The following is an 18,204-nucleotide window of genomic DNA, read 5'->3' as shown; positions in this document are numbered from 1 at the left end:
AATAGCCCTCAGTAGGTGTAGATAGATCCAGTGGGCCAGAGGTCCCCTTTAAGGGATGGGTGGGTGAAGATTCCTGAATTACCCTCTCTGGGTCTGATGGATGGGTAACTGGATCACAGCAGGGCTCTGAAAATAATAGAGAGGGGAGCACCTGTAATTCAGGAATCTTCACCCACCCATCCCTTAAAGGGGACCTCTGGCCCACTGGATCTATCTACACATGAGGACTATTTATCTATACCAACCTGAAGGAGAACCCATCTTGAGTTCCAGTCCGGACCTACACCAGTGAAGTGGACCTGCATGATATTTACACACCGCGTAATCTTATTACGCTTCTGGTTAGTACACAATTTTTACCTTAACACAGGGAGCACCACCATTGGACTGGAAGCTGTTTATCACTATATAAAAACTGTCACTGGCTGTTTTCATTATTGGGGACATATTTTATGATATATTATATGATACCACTATTTGATGATTATAGCTTCACATATATATTTTTTATAGGTTATATGGTTGTCAATGTCATAGTTCACATCAGTGCTTGCAATTCCAGTGCATTCCAGCTGCAGAAAAAAAGTAGAACATGCTGCATTTTTCCTACACAGAACTGTACTGGAACGTGTCAAAAATGCACCAGAATGCACCAAAAATGCACTGGAACACACATGTCCCTATGTAAATTGAATAAAAAGAAAGGGGACAAAATTTACTGGAAAGCATCAAAAACGCACCAGAACGTGTCAAAAACGCATAAAAAACACGCCATCTGAGCTGCGTTTCTATGATGTGAACTTGCCCTTAGGCTTGGTTCACATCTGTGCGGGTGGTGCCACTACAAGACCCACACAAATACCCACAGCCGCACCACCCACACAGTGGAATGCTGGACCCGTGGGTAGGTGCCATTAATTCTAATGGCACACCGCCCGCACTGGAAATCACAACTGTACTGGGAAACTTTGTTCCCGTGCGGGCTGCGATTTCCAAAGAAGTACAGGGATTTCTTCCCTGCATGTCCCAGAGCACGAGAGTCCATTCAAATAAATGGGCTCTCGAGTCCGCACAAATTGTGACCTGCATGGCCTCACATATGTGCACCTGGCCTTAAGCTCATCCCTAACTGAACCTAAATAAATAAAAACTATACTGTAAACAGGGTAAATAAACATTAACCAATACACAAGCAAATTATTCTTTCAATTGAATTTCCATCTCCTCCTGCACCTCCACTGACATTTAACACTTGCATGATTATTTGGTGTTTAAATGTGAGAAGGACGGTCAATGATGTAGCTAACTGAGAAATCATGAACTGTGTGAAATCTGTGGGTAGTCAGTGTGTGTATGTTTGAGCAACCCACATGAAAGCATAACCATTACAATGTGCTGTGCAGCCCCAGAACAATCCTCCGTTGTAAGAGAAATCTTACCAATCAGTGGAGTACCATTGGCTGTACTCGGCAACAAGTCATTCATTATGAGCAGGAACACAGTGTATCCCAAGAGCAAGGTCATCTTAAAGGAGGCTCTGTCAGTGCTGTGCGGTGGAAGGAAGAAGCTCAAGATGTCAATCAACATCAGAAAGGCACTAGGGATGAGTAGATTCACCACATACAGGATTGGACGTCGTCTGATCACCACCTAAATTGCAGTGGACAAGACAGGCATAAAACTTTGACAAAGAAATCATACCACTTTATACAGAAGTAATCAATAAACCTTTTCCTGACTTTTTTACAAACTAAATTTAACTTACATTTTGTTTACATACATAAACATATGCTGCACAGTGCATCCGGAAAGTATTCACAGATCTTAACTTTTGCCACATTTTGTTATGTTACAGCCTTCTTCCAAAATGGATTAAATGAATTTTTTTCCTCAACATTTTACAAACAATACCCCATAATGACAACGTGAAAGAAGTTCATTTTGAAATCTTTGCAATTTATTAAAAATAAAAAACGAAAACAACACATGTACATAAGTATTCACAGCCTTTGCCATGACACTCAAAATTGAGCTCTGGTGCATCTTGCTCCCACTGATCATCCTTGAGATGTTTCCACAACGTGATTGGAGTCCACCTGTGGGAAATTCAGTTGATTGGACATGATTAGGAAAGGCATAAACCTGTCTATATAAGGTCCCACAGGTAACAGTGCATGTCAGAATACAAACCAAGCCATGAAGGCCAAGGAATTGTCCATAGACCTCTAAGACAGGATTGTATCAAGGCACAGATCTTGGGAACGGTACAGAAACATTTCTGCAGAATTGAAGGTCCCAATGAGCACAGTGGCCTCCATCATCCCTAAATGAAAGAAGTTTGGATACACCAGGAATCTGCCTAAAAGCGGGCTGCCCAGCCAAAATGAGTGACCAAGGGAGAAGGGCCTTAGCCAGGGAGGTAACCAAGCACCTGATTGTCACTCTGAAAGAGCTCTAGAGTTTCTCTGTGGAGAGAGGAGAACCTTCCAGAAGAACAACCATCTCTACAGCACTCCACTAATCAGGCCTATATGGTAGAGTGGCCAGACGGAAGCCAGTAAAAACAAATGGCAGCCCACCAGGATTTTGCCAAAAGGCACCTGAGGGACTCTCAGACCATGGGAAACAAAACTCTCTGGTCTGTTGAAACAAAGATTGAACTCTTTGGCTTGAATGCCAAGCGTCATGTCTGGAGGAAACCAGGCACAGCTCACCACCTGGCCAATACCATCCCTACAGTGAAGCATGGTGGTGGCAGCATTTTTTCAGCGGCAGGAACTGGGAGACTAGTCAGGATCAAAGGAAAGATAAATGCAGCAATGTACAGAGACATCCTTGATGAAAACCTGTTCCAGTGCGCTCTGGACCATAGACTGGGGCTACGTTTATCTTTCAACAGGACAACGACCCTAAGCACACAGCCCACATACCAAAGGAGTGGATATGGGCCAACTCTGTGAATGTTCTTGAGTGGCCCAGTCAGAGCCCAGACTTGAACCCGATTGAACATCTATGGAGAGATCTGAAAATGGCTGTGCACCGATGCTCCCCATCCAACCTGATGGAGCTCGAGAGGTACTGCAAAGAAGAATGGGAGAAATTGCCCAAAAATAGGTGTGGCAAGCTTACAGCATCATACTCAAAACGACTTGAGGCTGTAATTGGTGCTTCAACAAAGTATTGAGCAAGGCTTATGTACATGTGTTTTTTTTCCGGTTTTTATTTTTAATAAATTGCAAAGATTTCAAAATAAAGTTCTTTCACATTGTCATTATGGGGTATTGCTTGTAGAATGCTGAGGAAAAAAATGAATGTAATCCATTTTGGAATAAGGCTGTAACATAACAAAATGTGGCAAATGTTAAGCGCTGTGAATACTTTCTGGATGCACCCTATATATATCTATGACATTTTAGCTGGATGCATATGAATAGAATAAGCTTTACATGAACTTTGACATTAAGAGCTTGAAAGTTATATATTAAAATGTGTTATTATAAAGAACACATTTTAAAAGCAAAAAATAATTAGCTCAGTTATCAAGGTCTGTCTCACCCGGAATGTGATTATATCCCATTCATCAATGCCAAATCGCAAGATATCAGGGGTCCCTTCAATTCTGAGGAGCTCCCACTCTCCACTGGTCTCAAGGTACTGTAGAGAGTTTTGCAGAATTTGTTCTACTGGAAGAGCCAGTCCAAGCCGCACATCTCTCACTGAGTGGGAAAGAAAATACGTTTTTATAGCACTGTGGATGTTGGCTCTGTCACAACTGTTTTTTTTTTATTGGGTTTCACGGTGGGTTCTATGGCTTATGAGAAAGAAAAATGGGCGTGCTTTCCAGCAACTCTAAGTTTCTGTTTTTGGAGGGCATGCTCCTTCCCTATAACATGGCAGAGCCGGGCATAGCTGGGATAATTTGGGACTTTTGGATTGAATAATGTTCTGGCTCAGATTTGTAGAAGTGTTTGCCTGTATAACAGCACATTAAATGCAAGCATTAACAGTGTGTTATAATTGCTGATCAAAATAATTGAATTGTTTGCAAATATTTACATTATCCAGTTGCCATGCTAGTAAGAACACAGGGACAACATCTACAGGGTGTTATTGGAGAGATAAGAAAACCTTAGCAACACTAAACCGTAACTACAACTTTTGTAGATACCAGCAACCTACTCAGTAAATTGATGGCTCAAAAAATAATCCATTACTTTAGATACATATATAATTTGGTGGGGAATTCAATCGTTTGCATAGGAAAAATAAGGTGATTAAGACACTTTGCATAGATTATTGCTTTAAAACAAATATTCAAACTGATGTGTATTCAGAAAGTTATAGTGGCTTACTTATAATGACACAAGATAAAATTTGGATGGTGTCCATCGTTGCCATTCAGTACCCTACACTGAAATATGAAATATGCATTCTGTTCTACTCCCTACTTTCCTTTTGTCCAATTGTCAAGAATTAGTACATTGGCTTTTGATCACGCTTAATTCTTGGCTGTATTTTTTCACACTGGATGTGGTAATTTGAAGAAAGTTAAATTAATATTGATAAGTAATAAAAAGGCACCTTTCATAGCCTCTGCTGTAGCAGTTCTGAACTTTCAAGTAAAGAGTTTACGATGTGGTAGGTCTCACAGAGGCAAGGGTTCTTTCATTTCAGGTTACTGCATTTAGAGATTGTAATGATTCACTTAACAATTTTAAAATATAATTTTAATGAAAAACAAAAAACAATGCAAGAAAATATTTACACAAAAATAGTATTACAAAACAGGCAAAAATAACAAAATAAATGGGATTAAAAATGAAAGGCACTTAACAAAGCTTGTTTTTGGTCTCTGGTTCCTGTGCTGAGTCCCATTCACTTCAAAGTAATTCCAATTCTGACAGATTCACTGGCCCTCAGAAATGACTCTTAAGCTCCGGCATGAATCCGATGGAAACAAAAGCTGCCAGCTGCAAAGAGCAGCAGGTGTTTGGCAACCCTCTAGAGCAGGAGCGTCAAACTGGTGGCCCTCCAGCTGTTGCGAAACTACAAGTCCCATTATGCCTCTACCTTTGGAAATCATGCTTGTAACTGTCACTCTTGCAATGCCTCATGGGATTTGTAGTTTTGCAACAGCTGAAGGGCTGCCAGTTTGACATCTGTGCTCTAGAGGGTCCACCATCCAGTCAAAAAATGTAGGAGTATGATATAGGAGTTCTGAAGTGTTGTATTTTTCTGTAGATGTCAATTATACAAATTATATTATATTTCCAGGAAACACTGTTTTACAACTCAACAACCAACATATTTTTGAAGAGAATGAAATTAAGATTTGATAGGGTCTAAACCTGATATAAATTGGATGTGTATATCACCCAAAATATTTATTGTGACATTTTCCTGATGTATATTATACCTTTAGATTGTAAGCTCCATGAGCAGGGCCCTTCCAATTCCTTTTGTACTTAAATGTATTGAAATTTTACTGTCTCCCTTTATATTGTAAAGCGCTGCGCAAACTGTTAGCACTATATAAATCCTGTATAATAATAATAATCATATTATAGCATAGTATATTTGGCATCAAACCGATTGTTATTCTTTTATACATTTGCATAAATGCTTGCTATAAATGTTATAAAGGCACTAATTAAGGATATTGTATGAACCTTAGCTCTCTGCAGTTCACAAACCAGACTGCGGGTATGTACTATGGAGTCACATACCGGGGTATTTTACAATCTAATAGAGGACTTGGTTGAATGGATTCTGATTCTGACTGTCCCCACACACAAGATCTAAATATGATCATTTTGATGCCTGATTTACACATTTTGGAGCAATGAAGTTGGCACAATGTTTTGTATGAATTCCAGCTCCCGAACTCAGTTTGGGGTTTGCCAGACCTCATTATACTCACCTGGGTTACTGTATTTTTTTATATTAGAAGTGTTCTTGGAATTGTCTACTTGTCTTATAAGATATGAGAGGATTATCTACCAGCATTATTGGTGATTCAAGTCAACGTTGTGCATTTAACTCTTCTAAGGAGATTTTCAGTAGGTATGCTTTTCCTCGCTATTGTAATTACCTGTGTGCATGTAAGAGCCAAAGGTTAATGAACAGTTCTGAACATCAAATGGGAAATTGAAGATCCCAAGATTGCATGAGCTGACTACTCGAAGCATCTTGTCATATCGGATACGTCCTGTGTGATTTACATAAACAAATGGTGTGCGCTGTGATTTATCCTCATCAATACTGAAAAAGAAAGCCAAATGTATATTAATTTTTTCTAACTACTTACAGTAACATCTAATACTTAAAGTATTTATATTGCCAGTTTAATAAGCATTAATCTTTACATTACATTTGTAAGTGCAAAGCTAGTTATGAGCCATATGTATCCTGGCTAAGTCTGAGGTGGGTTCAGTGAACTATATTGCAGTTCAGATGCAGAATCCAAACTCCATTTAATGACAGCTGAAGTTTGGAAGTTTGTAATTGACATTCTCTAATCTAGGCTAATATTCAAGGGATTTTCAAACAAATGGCACAGGGAAAATGTACTAAAGCTGCAAAAAAAAAAAATTTTTTTGGGGGGGTCAGAACCAGTGACCTTTATAATGCTTAAAGTGACTACTGACCAAATAGGAATATGCCTGTATTTGGTCAATTATGTCACCCAGGATACTCTACTTCTTCCACTTCTTCTGTTACAGTATTTGCAGCGAGTGAGAAACAGGATTGAATCAGCAGGTTTTTCCTTTCAGGAGTTTGTGGGTGCTGTGTATCCTTTTAATAAAGTTGTACAAAAGTGCCTGTGTGTTTATTTACTGTTTTCTTTTTTTGACACTATGTACCCCTTACTCGTCCACAAGGTTGGAGAGTTGTATCTCTTTTTTTTTTTAAAGGGGGCTCCAATAAGTCCCTGCAACCACCAGTCAGGCTTGTAGAGAAAAGGCCCTTGTCCTCATTAACATGAAGACCCTTGCTACACTAGTATGGCCTAGTATGGTTAAGGATGGGAGCAGGCAGCATGCCCCCCCCCCTTTTTCTTTTCTGGCCTTCCAAGCTGCATGCTCAGATAAAGGTTAGGTATAAGATTTTTGAGGACCCCAAGCCACTTTCTTGTACATTATCCCAGCCACTTTGTTTATATTCACCTGTCAGCTGGAAATCCCCTTTGACAGCTGACCGGACCAGATGAGGATGACTCACTGGTTGTTAGGAAGCTGATGGCCGTGCCTCCCTAAACACCAGCCTGAGTGGAAAGCTATCATATCTACTAGAGTTAGTAATATCACTGCTAAATATATCACTTCCCAATGCAGCCAGAAGTTTTGCTCAGCCAAACATCCATTTAGTCCAACTCTTTTGTCAAACCTGCAAACAAGAACATTTCGGTACAAGCATGCATTTGGGCTGAATCAAGAGTCCATCCATCTTCAAAGCATTTATTTAGAAGGCAGGTTCTACATACAATTCATAGACTATTATGTCAGGTGTCCAGATGTATTCTACTGGAAGAGAGATTTTTTCAACAGCTCCACATTTTTCTGGTCTCCAAGTCAGGAACTCATGCTGCCAAAACTGTTGAAGACAATAGGGTTATGTTATTATTGCTTCCTTCACCATACACACAAATCTCAAAGTGGACCTGAACTTAAAAAAAAATGAAGATTATCTATGTTATAGCAAACACTTAGAAATATTAATTATGCCTTAGTAGTAGCCTAAATTACTTTTTGTCTTGAATTTCTACAGCTTCATGACTTTAAATCTGCAGTGTAAAATCGTAGGCACTGCTGCCTGTGACTTCTAGAGTAGAGTGAGAGTGGAGTGGGATTAGGTGATGTCACTATTGTGCACTATTGCTGGAGATTCTGACATAGGGAAGCAAAACTCTGCCTCTACCAAGATGGCTGCCTCAACACAGAAATACGGAAAATAACAGAACATGGTATAGTAAGTCAGTAGTGGAGCATCAGCTGCAAGGAGACCACAGGCAATAGTGGTGACTAGTCTTTTGCCCTCTGTCTGCCTTTTTTTTTGGCACAGCCTCCAGAGCTCAGTTTCTCACAGGATTGCTGACCACCTTATGAAAGTGCTAGCTGCCTGACTTCCATTCTGATGCTCTGGGTGCAATACTTTATAAGTTATCAGTAATACCAGAGTTACAGCTCATGATCTGTGGCATGTTTTAGATCACTGACTCATAAAGTATCAAAGTCAAAAGATTAACATGATAATTACAGCACATGGTTGCAAATAAAAAGTCAGAAATTACAGCCTTTGTGTTTCTTAAAGCACGGTTTCCATTACAATAGAACCTTTTACCTAGAAATGTTTCTATTACCTTCCACCTAAGCACATTCTACTAAATGGGGGTTGTCATGGATCAGGGATCTGAAGGCACAGGGATGAGGGAAGATAGACAATGCATTATTGTCCATCATTCATCTTCTGGAATTAATCAGAGGACCTAAAAGTCCCCGATCCAGACATAAGAAGCAATAGGAAGCAGCTAAAAATAATCCATGCACACTAAAATCTGAGCTGCCACCTCTCACAATATATATAATAGCCTTGTGAGAAATCTTGCTTTTGATACACTTAGTTAGTGCACTCTGCACTCAAGCAGGTTGGTGCACAGGATTTCCCATACTACACACACTGCTCTCATTAGCAGTTACAGGTTTGCTAAACCTATGAGCGAGATTTGCAAATCTCCATTTGTTTACACCTTAGAGTTCAAAGTAAGTTGCCACCCAACCATCCTAACCAATGGGATGGAATAGGCTGGCTGTTGCATCTTATCCAGTCAGTACAGATAGATTTTTTTATTACTATAATCTTCAAATATTATATTCATGGGTAGGTGCAGTGTGGTGCCATTAATATTATGAGCCCAGATGAACCTAACAAAACATGTACTGAAGGAACAGTCAAAAGATACAGACAGCCCAGTGGGAAAGGCCAGGGCTGGAAACACTCAAAGTTCTATGCAAATTTGTAGATTGGAGAGGTTCTGAAGCACCAACTGCATCTGTCTCCAAGGGCGAAGTGCAGCCTGTATAGTCTGATCCCAATGGGGAGGATTCCAATGCAGACCTTTCCCTACCACTATCCACTCTCCTTTGCAAATGATGAACTCTCCCTACACTATCCACTCACAAGAAAGCGTGCCAAAACCTGAGGGCAGGCACTTAAAAAGGCCAAAGGGTCACCTGGATGCAGCCAACTGTACCTCTGCCTAGGGGACCAAGGAAACCATAAAGAAGCCAGGTTTCTCTTGACCTCCTCTCCAGCTGCAGTACTGCTCCGCCCGAGCACCAGCTACAGTGGAAAACAGAGACTGCATATTTGTTTCAAGTCAGCAATGATGCATCTGAAAGTAACAGCTATGGTTTCAGCTGTTGCTTGTTGCTTTGCTATGCATAGACACCAAATTCTGATTCTTTATGCCTAGCAGTCTTCTATCATTTACAATAAAGCCAACACATTTAGAATCTATTGTCAGACATTGTCTCTCTGCACTGTAAGGTTTTTAAAGACGTTTTTATAATTGTGCACTGCACAGGTTGAGATTTAAAAGTTATTAAACTTTTCAGAAATTTCAAGACTGAAATACACACATTTGTCTAACATTTTATATGGAGACTTTACACCTAGCCTGTGCTAATTTGAAATACAGATGCATCAGTTGCGACCAATTAGGAACTCACAGAATCTAAACAACCCCCACTGTGAGGGTATACATATTAAACATTTGTCCTTCCTTTGACACTGTACTATTAAATGTTACACATATTCTGAACTAACTATACCCTGACTTGTGATGTTAAAAATGTTTATAAAAATTAGTGAAAATTTGATCAAGAACTATAAACTCTTGGCTGGTTTATGACAGATGGTTGATGGTGGTGTGGCTTTTAAGTTAATACCTAAGCATTTCCTAAAACAGTAGGCAAATTAACAAACACAGGCAGCTAAATGTATATATACATTTTATATTGGTTATTGAAATAATTTATGTGAAGACTGAGGAGATGAAAGGGGGCAGGACTCTGCCTAATTTTTGCAAGGGGCTCAAGCTACTTATATCTAAAATTCTGCAAGTCATTTTGATGTGTGGGTTTCACTGAAGGCATTTATTGCTGCTTATTCATCTTTCCATCTTATACTTTTAATTATATATTTTAAAATGCTCATGGTTTCTACTGTTAGTAGACATCTTCTGCAATACAAAATTGAACTGCTGGTGAATTTGAGCAGAAGTTATTTGGGAACATAAAGAAGGTTAGAGCATCTCAGGTCTATATGTTCAACTGAACAGTGAAATAGTGTTACTTACTAAACGAAGCCAAAGGAAAGTGGTGAGAATCTGAGTTTTTTCATTCTAAAGAAATATAATATTTGGTGTGAGCAAATAAGGTAATAAGCACATAGATATACTAAATAGGTTCTTTGGAGCAGACAAGAATGCAAATCATTTCTACCATTTTGCCTTATTTTCTAACAAACATAGGAAGCTCTTACCACTCCAAGCACTGCGTATATTGTAAATGAAATATTCACACTTGTCGGTCGGCTGTAATTCAGGGTTGGACGAAATGACTTCTTATCAAACACACTTTGAAGGGATTCATAGGAAGGCCCAGCTTCAGAGCCTGTACATTGCAGTGTAGCACTTTCCGATCTAGCTACAACAAACAGAAAGCAAAAAAATAAAACAGATATACGTAAATGACCACAGTTTTACAATTCAACAAAATAAATCTCATAATGGGCATACATTCTAAAAGCACTTTGCTTTTTTTTTACCTGGTGATTCCCTATTTGCTGTTAAATACAAATTGTATTTCTAGTGTATTCTGTACCCACCAATTTACAAACCTTCAGGGTGCCTTTCCAAAGACTGCAGATTAAAAACAGTTTTACATAAACTCAGAGATATTTCCCACAGCATACACTGCTTTTATTATTGCTTAAACATGTTATTTCTCCTAATGTTGTTTAGCCTCATTACATTGGCTAACAACATGTGATTTGAAGATATCTTCTTACTGCTGACATACACTAACACTTGTTTCTTCTTTGATATGTGTATTTATACACAGAATATTTCTTTTTTTTCTGTACATCCAATTTCTGTTCTTTGCACTTGGAAAACCTCAATAAAATAAGATTGAATTAAAAACAGTTTTACATTACAGAGCTAAATCATGAAGGTTGGAAATGTCAGTGTTCTGCTTATTATCCAATAACTCATCTAAAGCACAGGTTTTCAACCAGGGAATAGCTTTGAAAGGAACAGATACTTCCCCTTAAATTCTATGTAAATTAAAAATATTAATTTAGAGTTTAACTCCTAAAACAATTACCGTAAGAAAAGTATTGTAAGTTTTTAAAAAACGAGGTATTTGGAAATATTGGTAATTTCTCCTGAGTGTATCGCCCACTAGTGTACATAGTTGTTTGGTGTAGTTAGAGGCTTGCTAGGAGCCTGTGCATAGTTAGAGAGTTTATTTCAGGTTGGGCTGGAGGGCTCTACAGGTCAGTCCTCTGGTACCTTCCCCCTGCTCTAGAAGCTTGGAGAAGGTTCTAAAAGTAAGTAGGTGCAGACAAGGAGGAGCTGATCTGCATATTCAAGGAAGTCTGACCAATCCTAGGCAGAAGGCCTGGCAGTGTGCCAGACTGGCCCATAAATATTAGAGTGCCTGGCCAGCAGAGGAATTGGGTGGAGGATGGATGGTTGAGGTGCTGCTATGTAGCCTGGGAGTTCGCCCCGGGGACAGGGGGTTCTGCATTCAGGCTGGAGGTTGGAGGAAAGAGGGAGTTAGACTGCCCTTAAGGGGGCCAAAGTAAGGACCCTAAGTTTCTAAAAAGTAATTAAAGTGGTTGTAGACCCTTACATATACACAATTAAATAACTGGCTTCTAGTGATACATAGAGATTAAACAAATTTTCCTACATATGTTGTACCTGTTTATCTACAGTTGTCTATCCCCTACATCCATTCAAAGTGCAGAATTTACACAGGATCTTTCAGATATGAAAATCAGGGGCGGTGTCACGTACCTTGTTTGTGAGCCTGATGGCAGAGGAAGGCCTCTCATACAGCTCCGGCGCCACTGAAGGTAGAACAGCAACCACAAGAGCACAGCGGGGTATGAGTGCTTGGTCAGTCCTGTAGTCTGCGCAGGAATTGTTGGCACTTCGCTGGCAGATGGGATGGCTGGACTGGCTGGCAGCAGAACAGGCTGACAGCAGGCAGATGTCACTGCAGGACAGGCTGGTGGCAGAGCAAGCTGGTAGCACAGCAGACGTCACTGCAGGACAGATTGGTTGCAGAGCAGTGTAGCAGACTGTATGCAGGATCATACAGGCCAGGTCGGTAACAGATAAGCAGATCAGGCATAAATGGCAGGCAGAAGAATAGTCAGGTCACAAGCCAAGGTCAGTGATGGTGGGAGCAGATCAAGCAGAGAGAGAAGGCAGAGGTGGAGTCCAAGAAGCAAACTGGGGTCAGTCACAGGTATCACTCACAGGAACAGGCACAGGAATACAGGAGGGGGAGCTGCAGATCAGACAGCACAGGCTAATAGTGTTGCTGGGTTTAGTCTGATTGGTGCCAACATTAGCAATGGGCAGCCGTGTGCGCACGTGCATGCACAAACTATGCACAGCAGAACGGGCCCTCGCACATCTGCGCCTGAGCCATTGTGTAAGCCCAGAGGCTTCAGCTGCATTGTGGCAAGCATCTGACAGGCAGGAAGTTGAAGTTAAATCAGTGAGGAGAGCTCTGACAGCTGATTGGAGGGAAGGGACACACCCCCTTTCGCACAGCACACAGGAACAGAGCTAAGGCGGTGTATCTGCTGGAGGTCCCTCAGCTGTCATAATTCTTCTCTTGGTGTCAGGTAAACTTGTCAGACGTCATGCTAATAGCAGAGGAACAAGGCAGTAAACAGAAATGACACTTATTGCTCTGGATTGAGACATGTACACACTATAGAGGGGTATTCTTTGTTCATATTTCATGTCTGAGGTTTACAACCACTTTAAAGCTTAAGATCTCTTGAAAGTCTGGAGGAGAGGTATGAATGTACATTTTTGTATAATATATATTGTATTTGTTTTTACTTTATAGAACATAAAAACCCTTATTTCCCTGAAGAAGCCCATTCTGGGCGAAATGTGTTGCCATCTCAGTCAAAAAAAGGTAACGAAAAAAACAAAAAGAACCCCAAAAATGTAAAAAAGAAACAACCCCCCCAAAACAAAAATAAAAAAAGAAAGGGCAGACTCGACGGACCACTGAGTCTTCTTCGGCCATCACTTTTCTATGTTTTATATATCACAAGATGCAGCGCTAATGACTATAACATGTATGCATAAATCAAGAAATCTGTCATAAATGACTAAACAGTAGAAAGTTCATAAAATGGGTGACTTTAGTGCTCTCTTCTCCTATATATCCTCCTGATGGTCAGGCGTTTGTGCAGAATAGTGCTGAAGGGGTGCACACTCACCAGAACGCACAGATAAATGAGCGTTTATTATAGATTCCCCTTTAGGATCATCAACTGGACATGCTGTGGTATTACGACAAGACACCTTCCAGACCTCCTAGATGTTCCTGTATATTCCCTGGTTTAGATGACCTGCGTACTTCTCCTTAGGATCAGCATACGATTCGTACCCCACAGAGAGATGAGTGGCTAGAATGGGTACTCCCCAAGGGAGTCAGAACAAAACGCATCCATAGTGTAGTAGGTCATATAAGGATTTATTTAAAATTCAACAACCCGTGTACACGGTATAAGGTAAACAAAATGGACTAACCGTCCAGTATTAAAAATGACCGCCGGAGCGCCACGATGCTCCGGCGGTATGACGTCACGGCGTTCTTGGCTCCTCCTACGCGTTTCGTGCACACGCACGTCGTCTGGGGGGATGTGCCACTGAACGCCGGGCCGTGCGACGTTCATTTATATGCTAGGCGCATGCGCTTTGGAAAGGCGCCATCATCCTGAAGTCTGACCACGAACGATCGGATCTTCATACCAGCGCCATTTTTCATTAGTTTTGCATACTAATAAGTGTGCTCGGCTGGTTATCATTTTCAAGCATTATGCTTTTATCCTTCAAAACCTTCCAATCAATATTACTGACCACCAAGCCGATTAGTACACATTTTACTTTATGGTGATAGGATAATTATATTTCCAATTAGCCAGAGATAGATTCCGAATCAAAAATGGTCTATTGTGTGTGGCACTAGCATATAAACTATATGCCAAAATATATTATACATTAAAATACAATTTTAATATGAGTCAAACATACCCAATGTAGTGCAATTAAAATAAAGGACTACCATAAGTCCTTACTAAAATATAGATTATAAATTATAAAATAGTATATAAAATACAGTATCTATCAATCAATACAAATGGATTTAAATAGATGGTCCAAAGGTTTACTAAAAGGGGACATAGATGTATTGAGCCAACAGCATCTTATCCTATTTTCTGAATATATAGTTTTAACTGTTATTGATAAAACAGTTAAGATCTATATCTATATTGTGACCTTTGGGCTGCAGCGTTTGGAGTTCATATATCCAGCGCGTTTCGAGCTGAGAGACTTTCCGTATTTTGTTTATCCCCCTCCAATGGGGTTGTACAGTATCTATCCCAACAAATTTCAGGGTTGATGGATCATTATTATGTTTACATTTGAAGTGATAAGACAATGAATGATCTTTATATCCCTTTTTAATATTACTGATATGTTCTCTCAGTCTATCACGTAGACGTCTGGTAGTACGCCCCACATACTGGAGTTTGCAAGAGCATTCAAGGAGATATACTACGTTCTTACTGTAGCAGGTTATACAATTGTCTATTTTATATGATCTTCCTGTAGTGCATGAAGAGAAGGTAAATAGTTTCTGTCTCCTTACGTTATTAATCTTACAAATAACGCACTTATTACACGGAAAGAAACCTTTTATATTTGGTGCAAAAGTAATCTTCTCTGGAGGATCAATGACGTTTGGTGCTAATCGATGTCTTAATGAAGTGGCTTTCTTGTAAATAACTTCAGGTTTTACTGGAAGAATTTTAGAAAGAATAGGGTCCGCCATCAACACATTCCAGTTTTTATTTATAATGTGTTTAATGGCTCTATGCTGTGTAGAATATGTGGTTAAAAACGGACAAGACAAAGACCTGTTGGTTATGCTTTTTTCCTCCAACAGTGTATTTCTATTTAGATTAGCCACTTGTTGTATGGTGTCATCCATATTCTGTTGGGAATAACCTTTTTCCACAAATTTCATTTTTAAGGTTTCAGCCTGTGTGTGATACATATCTAATTTGGTACAATTCCTACGTATTCTAGTGAATTGACCTTTGGGGATATTAGCTAACCATACGGGATGATGGCAACTGTCTAACGAGATGAAACTATTCCTGTCCGTTTTTTTAAAGAAGGATTTGGTAGTAATCATCCCATTGTCATTTGATAATGTCAAATCCAAAAAGTTTATCTCTGTGTTACTAAATACATAGCTGAATTCAATATTGCATGTATTGTCATTTAATGTTTTAAAAAAGTTATGTAGAGATTCCTCTTTCCCATTCCATAATAAGAACACGTCATCTATAAATCTTTTGTAGAATAATAGCTCCGGCCATTCTCTTGCGTAAATTAAAAACTCCTCCCAATACGCCATAAAAAGATTTGCTAGACTGGGGGCAAACTTTGCCCCCATTGCTACTCCTTTGGTTTGCAAAAAATATTTGTGGTCAAACCAGAAATAGTTGTTCTGCATTGCAAACTGCAGTAATGTTAAAATATACTCAATATGTAGGGGAGATAAAGTGCTTAGAGTGTCTAAAAAATATTTTGCAGCATCCAACCCATCTTCATGTGCAATGTTGCTGTATAAGGATGTGACATCCGCTGTGACTAAAAAAGTCTGAGATGAAACTTCAATATCTTTAATCTCATTTAAAATATGCTTCGTATCTTTTAAAAATGATGGAGTTTGCGTGACCAGCGGCTGCAGGAAGTAATCTATATATTCTCCTGCTTTAGAGAATAGTGAACCTATTCCACTTATGATAGGTCGCCCTGGTGGTTTCGTCAAGCTTTTATGCACCTTTGGAAGTATATAGAACACCGGAAGTCTCGGAGCTGATGGACATAGGAATTCCTTTTCCTTCTTATTTAGTATACCACTCTCAAATCCCTTTCTTATAATACTTTTCAAACCTTTTTTAAGAGATAATAAAGGATTCCCAGGGAGGCGGGTATAAGTAGTGGTATCATTAAGAATATTGTAGGATTCCTCTAGGTAGTCATGTTTATTAAGTATAACTACCCCTCCTCCCTTGTCCGCAGGTCTGATGACCAAATCCTTCCTTTCTAATAGGAGATCAATCGCTTTCTTGGTGTCTATATCAGGGATCTTTTTAATATTTAACTCCTCCAAATCATTCAACATTAATTCTTTAAAAATATTAATATAGGATCTAGATTGGGGAGGGGGATTAAAAGTTGAGGCGTTCCTTAATGTAGAATGATTAGTAGTACTATTCTGGTCATAATGGTATGGATTAGAATAAAAATGCCGTTTTAATGCAAGCTGTCGTGAAAATCTATGAATATCAATATAAGTTTGAAACTTGTTTAACTTTTGTTTAGGGGCAAATTTTAACCCCTTATCAAGAAGTTTTAATTCAGGTTGTGTTAATGCTGTGTTGCTTAGATTGAAAATACCTTGACCAGCTACATTTTCCTTCTTTTGCCTGTTTCTGTTGACCCTTTTGCCACCCCTTTTCCCTCTCCGGAACCATTTCTTTTCCGGGATCCTCCCTCCCCTAAAAAATGAACCTGGGGTGTTCTGTTATAAACATAATTATGTGGTGCTCTCGGCGGTGTTTGCTGGTAATTCCGATTGTCATATTGATCTCTATTGTATTGTGGATTAGGTGGTTTATTGAAATACGCAGGCTTCTGATTATGCTGCCTAGGAGGTGTTGCTACTCCCTGGTGATGCGAGTAGTTATTAGACCCGGGATAATAATTCTGGTAGTATTGCTTAGGGGATGCTCCTCCCCTTTGTTGATATTGTTTCTGGTTCCTATTATGGGAGGTTTGCCCATTATTGGGATGATATTGCTGGTCATAAGTTGGATGCCATTGCATATTCCGTGTACCCACATTTTGATCAAATAGGGGTTCATATCTATTAGATGTTGATACATTATACTGATTAAATTGTCTGTTATGATTAGGAGATTGGTATTGTGAATATATGGGTTCATGTCTCTTATTTGATTGTATCTTTTTAGATTTCTTCTTAATCATATCAGGGGGATTAGTGACTGCTTGTATGTTATCCTCCTCTGATTGCCATCTAAATACTACATTATCTTGATAATCTTTAAAATCTCTGGCATATTTTTTCTTTTTCTTTATTTTTTGTTCTTTTTCTATATTTTCAAGATATTTCTTGACTTTATCAGATTCTTTATTATACTCATCCGTACCTTTAAACGGAGTGAGTTTCTCTCTAATGATGTTAATCTCAGAGTCTAAATAGGTTAATTTTTTCTTTTTTCTAGTAATAAGAAACTTAATTAAATCAATCCCAGCTTTGTTAAAAAATTGAAACCATTCCAACAAGCTAGTATCATCCATATATTCAGGGGGTACATCCCACCTAAGTGATCGAGGCACCATACCTTCTTTGAGATATTTGTCTAAAAATGAAATATCCCAAAGGGTTCTCACTTCAGCGGAGGTAAGATTCTGTAAATGCAGAAAAAGGCCCTTAAGGTCATCATTTATATCATCAATTGTATATATGTCTTCAGAGATAATAGATCTAGACGATCTCATCTCAAAGACATCTGCCATCTTAGATGTTCTTTATATACTAACAAGAAGAATGGGTGCCAATATGGTCTCTAATGTAATGTGACAACAAGATAAAAGATGCCGCTCAGTAAACAGGATGGTTAAATATGCAAATCAAAAAGAATAAATACGAGCGCATCTATATAGCAGCTGAACATAAGGTACCAAACACCCTCAAAACAATATATATCACAAGATGCAGCGCTAATGACTATAACATGTATGCATAAATCAAGAAATCTGTCATAAATGACTAAACAGTA

At 39.2% G+C, this 18,204-nt stretch overlaps 1 protein-coding gene across 1 annotated transcript in view; it reads right to left on the bottom strand.

Annotated features, from left to right (window-relative positions):
- The window catches only part of LOC149456086 (5-hydroxytryptamine receptor 3C-like), a 28,345-nt gene extending 10,404 nt beyond the window's left edge, over positions 1-17,941 (bottom strand). The window contains exons 1-7 of the mRNA XM_089685508.1: positions 17,767-17,941; positions 10,543-10,706; positions 10,358-10,402; positions 7,484-7,593; positions 6,092-6,261; positions 3,556-3,716; positions 1,440-1,650 (exon numbers count right to left, since the gene is read on the bottom strand). Of these exons, the coding sequence (XP_089541634.1) occupies positions 1,440-1,650; positions 3,556-3,716; positions 6,092-6,261; positions 7,484-7,593; positions 10,358-10,402; positions 10,543-10,706; positions 17,767-17,941 (1,036 nt within the window). The remainder of the gene's footprint in view (positions 1-1,439; positions 1,651-3,555; positions 3,717-6,091; positions 6,262-7,483; positions 7,594-10,357; positions 10,403-10,542; positions 10,707-17,766) is intronic.
- Between the last annotated feature and the right edge of the window lie 263 nt (positions 17,942-18,204).

Source organism: Staurois parvus, unplaced genomic scaffold (genome assembly GCF_062004578.1).
Source record: "Staurois parvus isolate SC_StPar_1 unplaced genomic scaffold, SC_StPar_1.0 ptg000376l, whole genome shotgun sequence".
Taxonomy (NCBI): domain Eukaryota; kingdom Metazoa; phylum Chordata; class Amphibia; order Anura; family Ranidae; genus Staurois; species Staurois parvus.
Note: the sequence above shows the minus strand (reverse complement) of the source record. Positions and strands in the feature narration are given on the sequence as shown.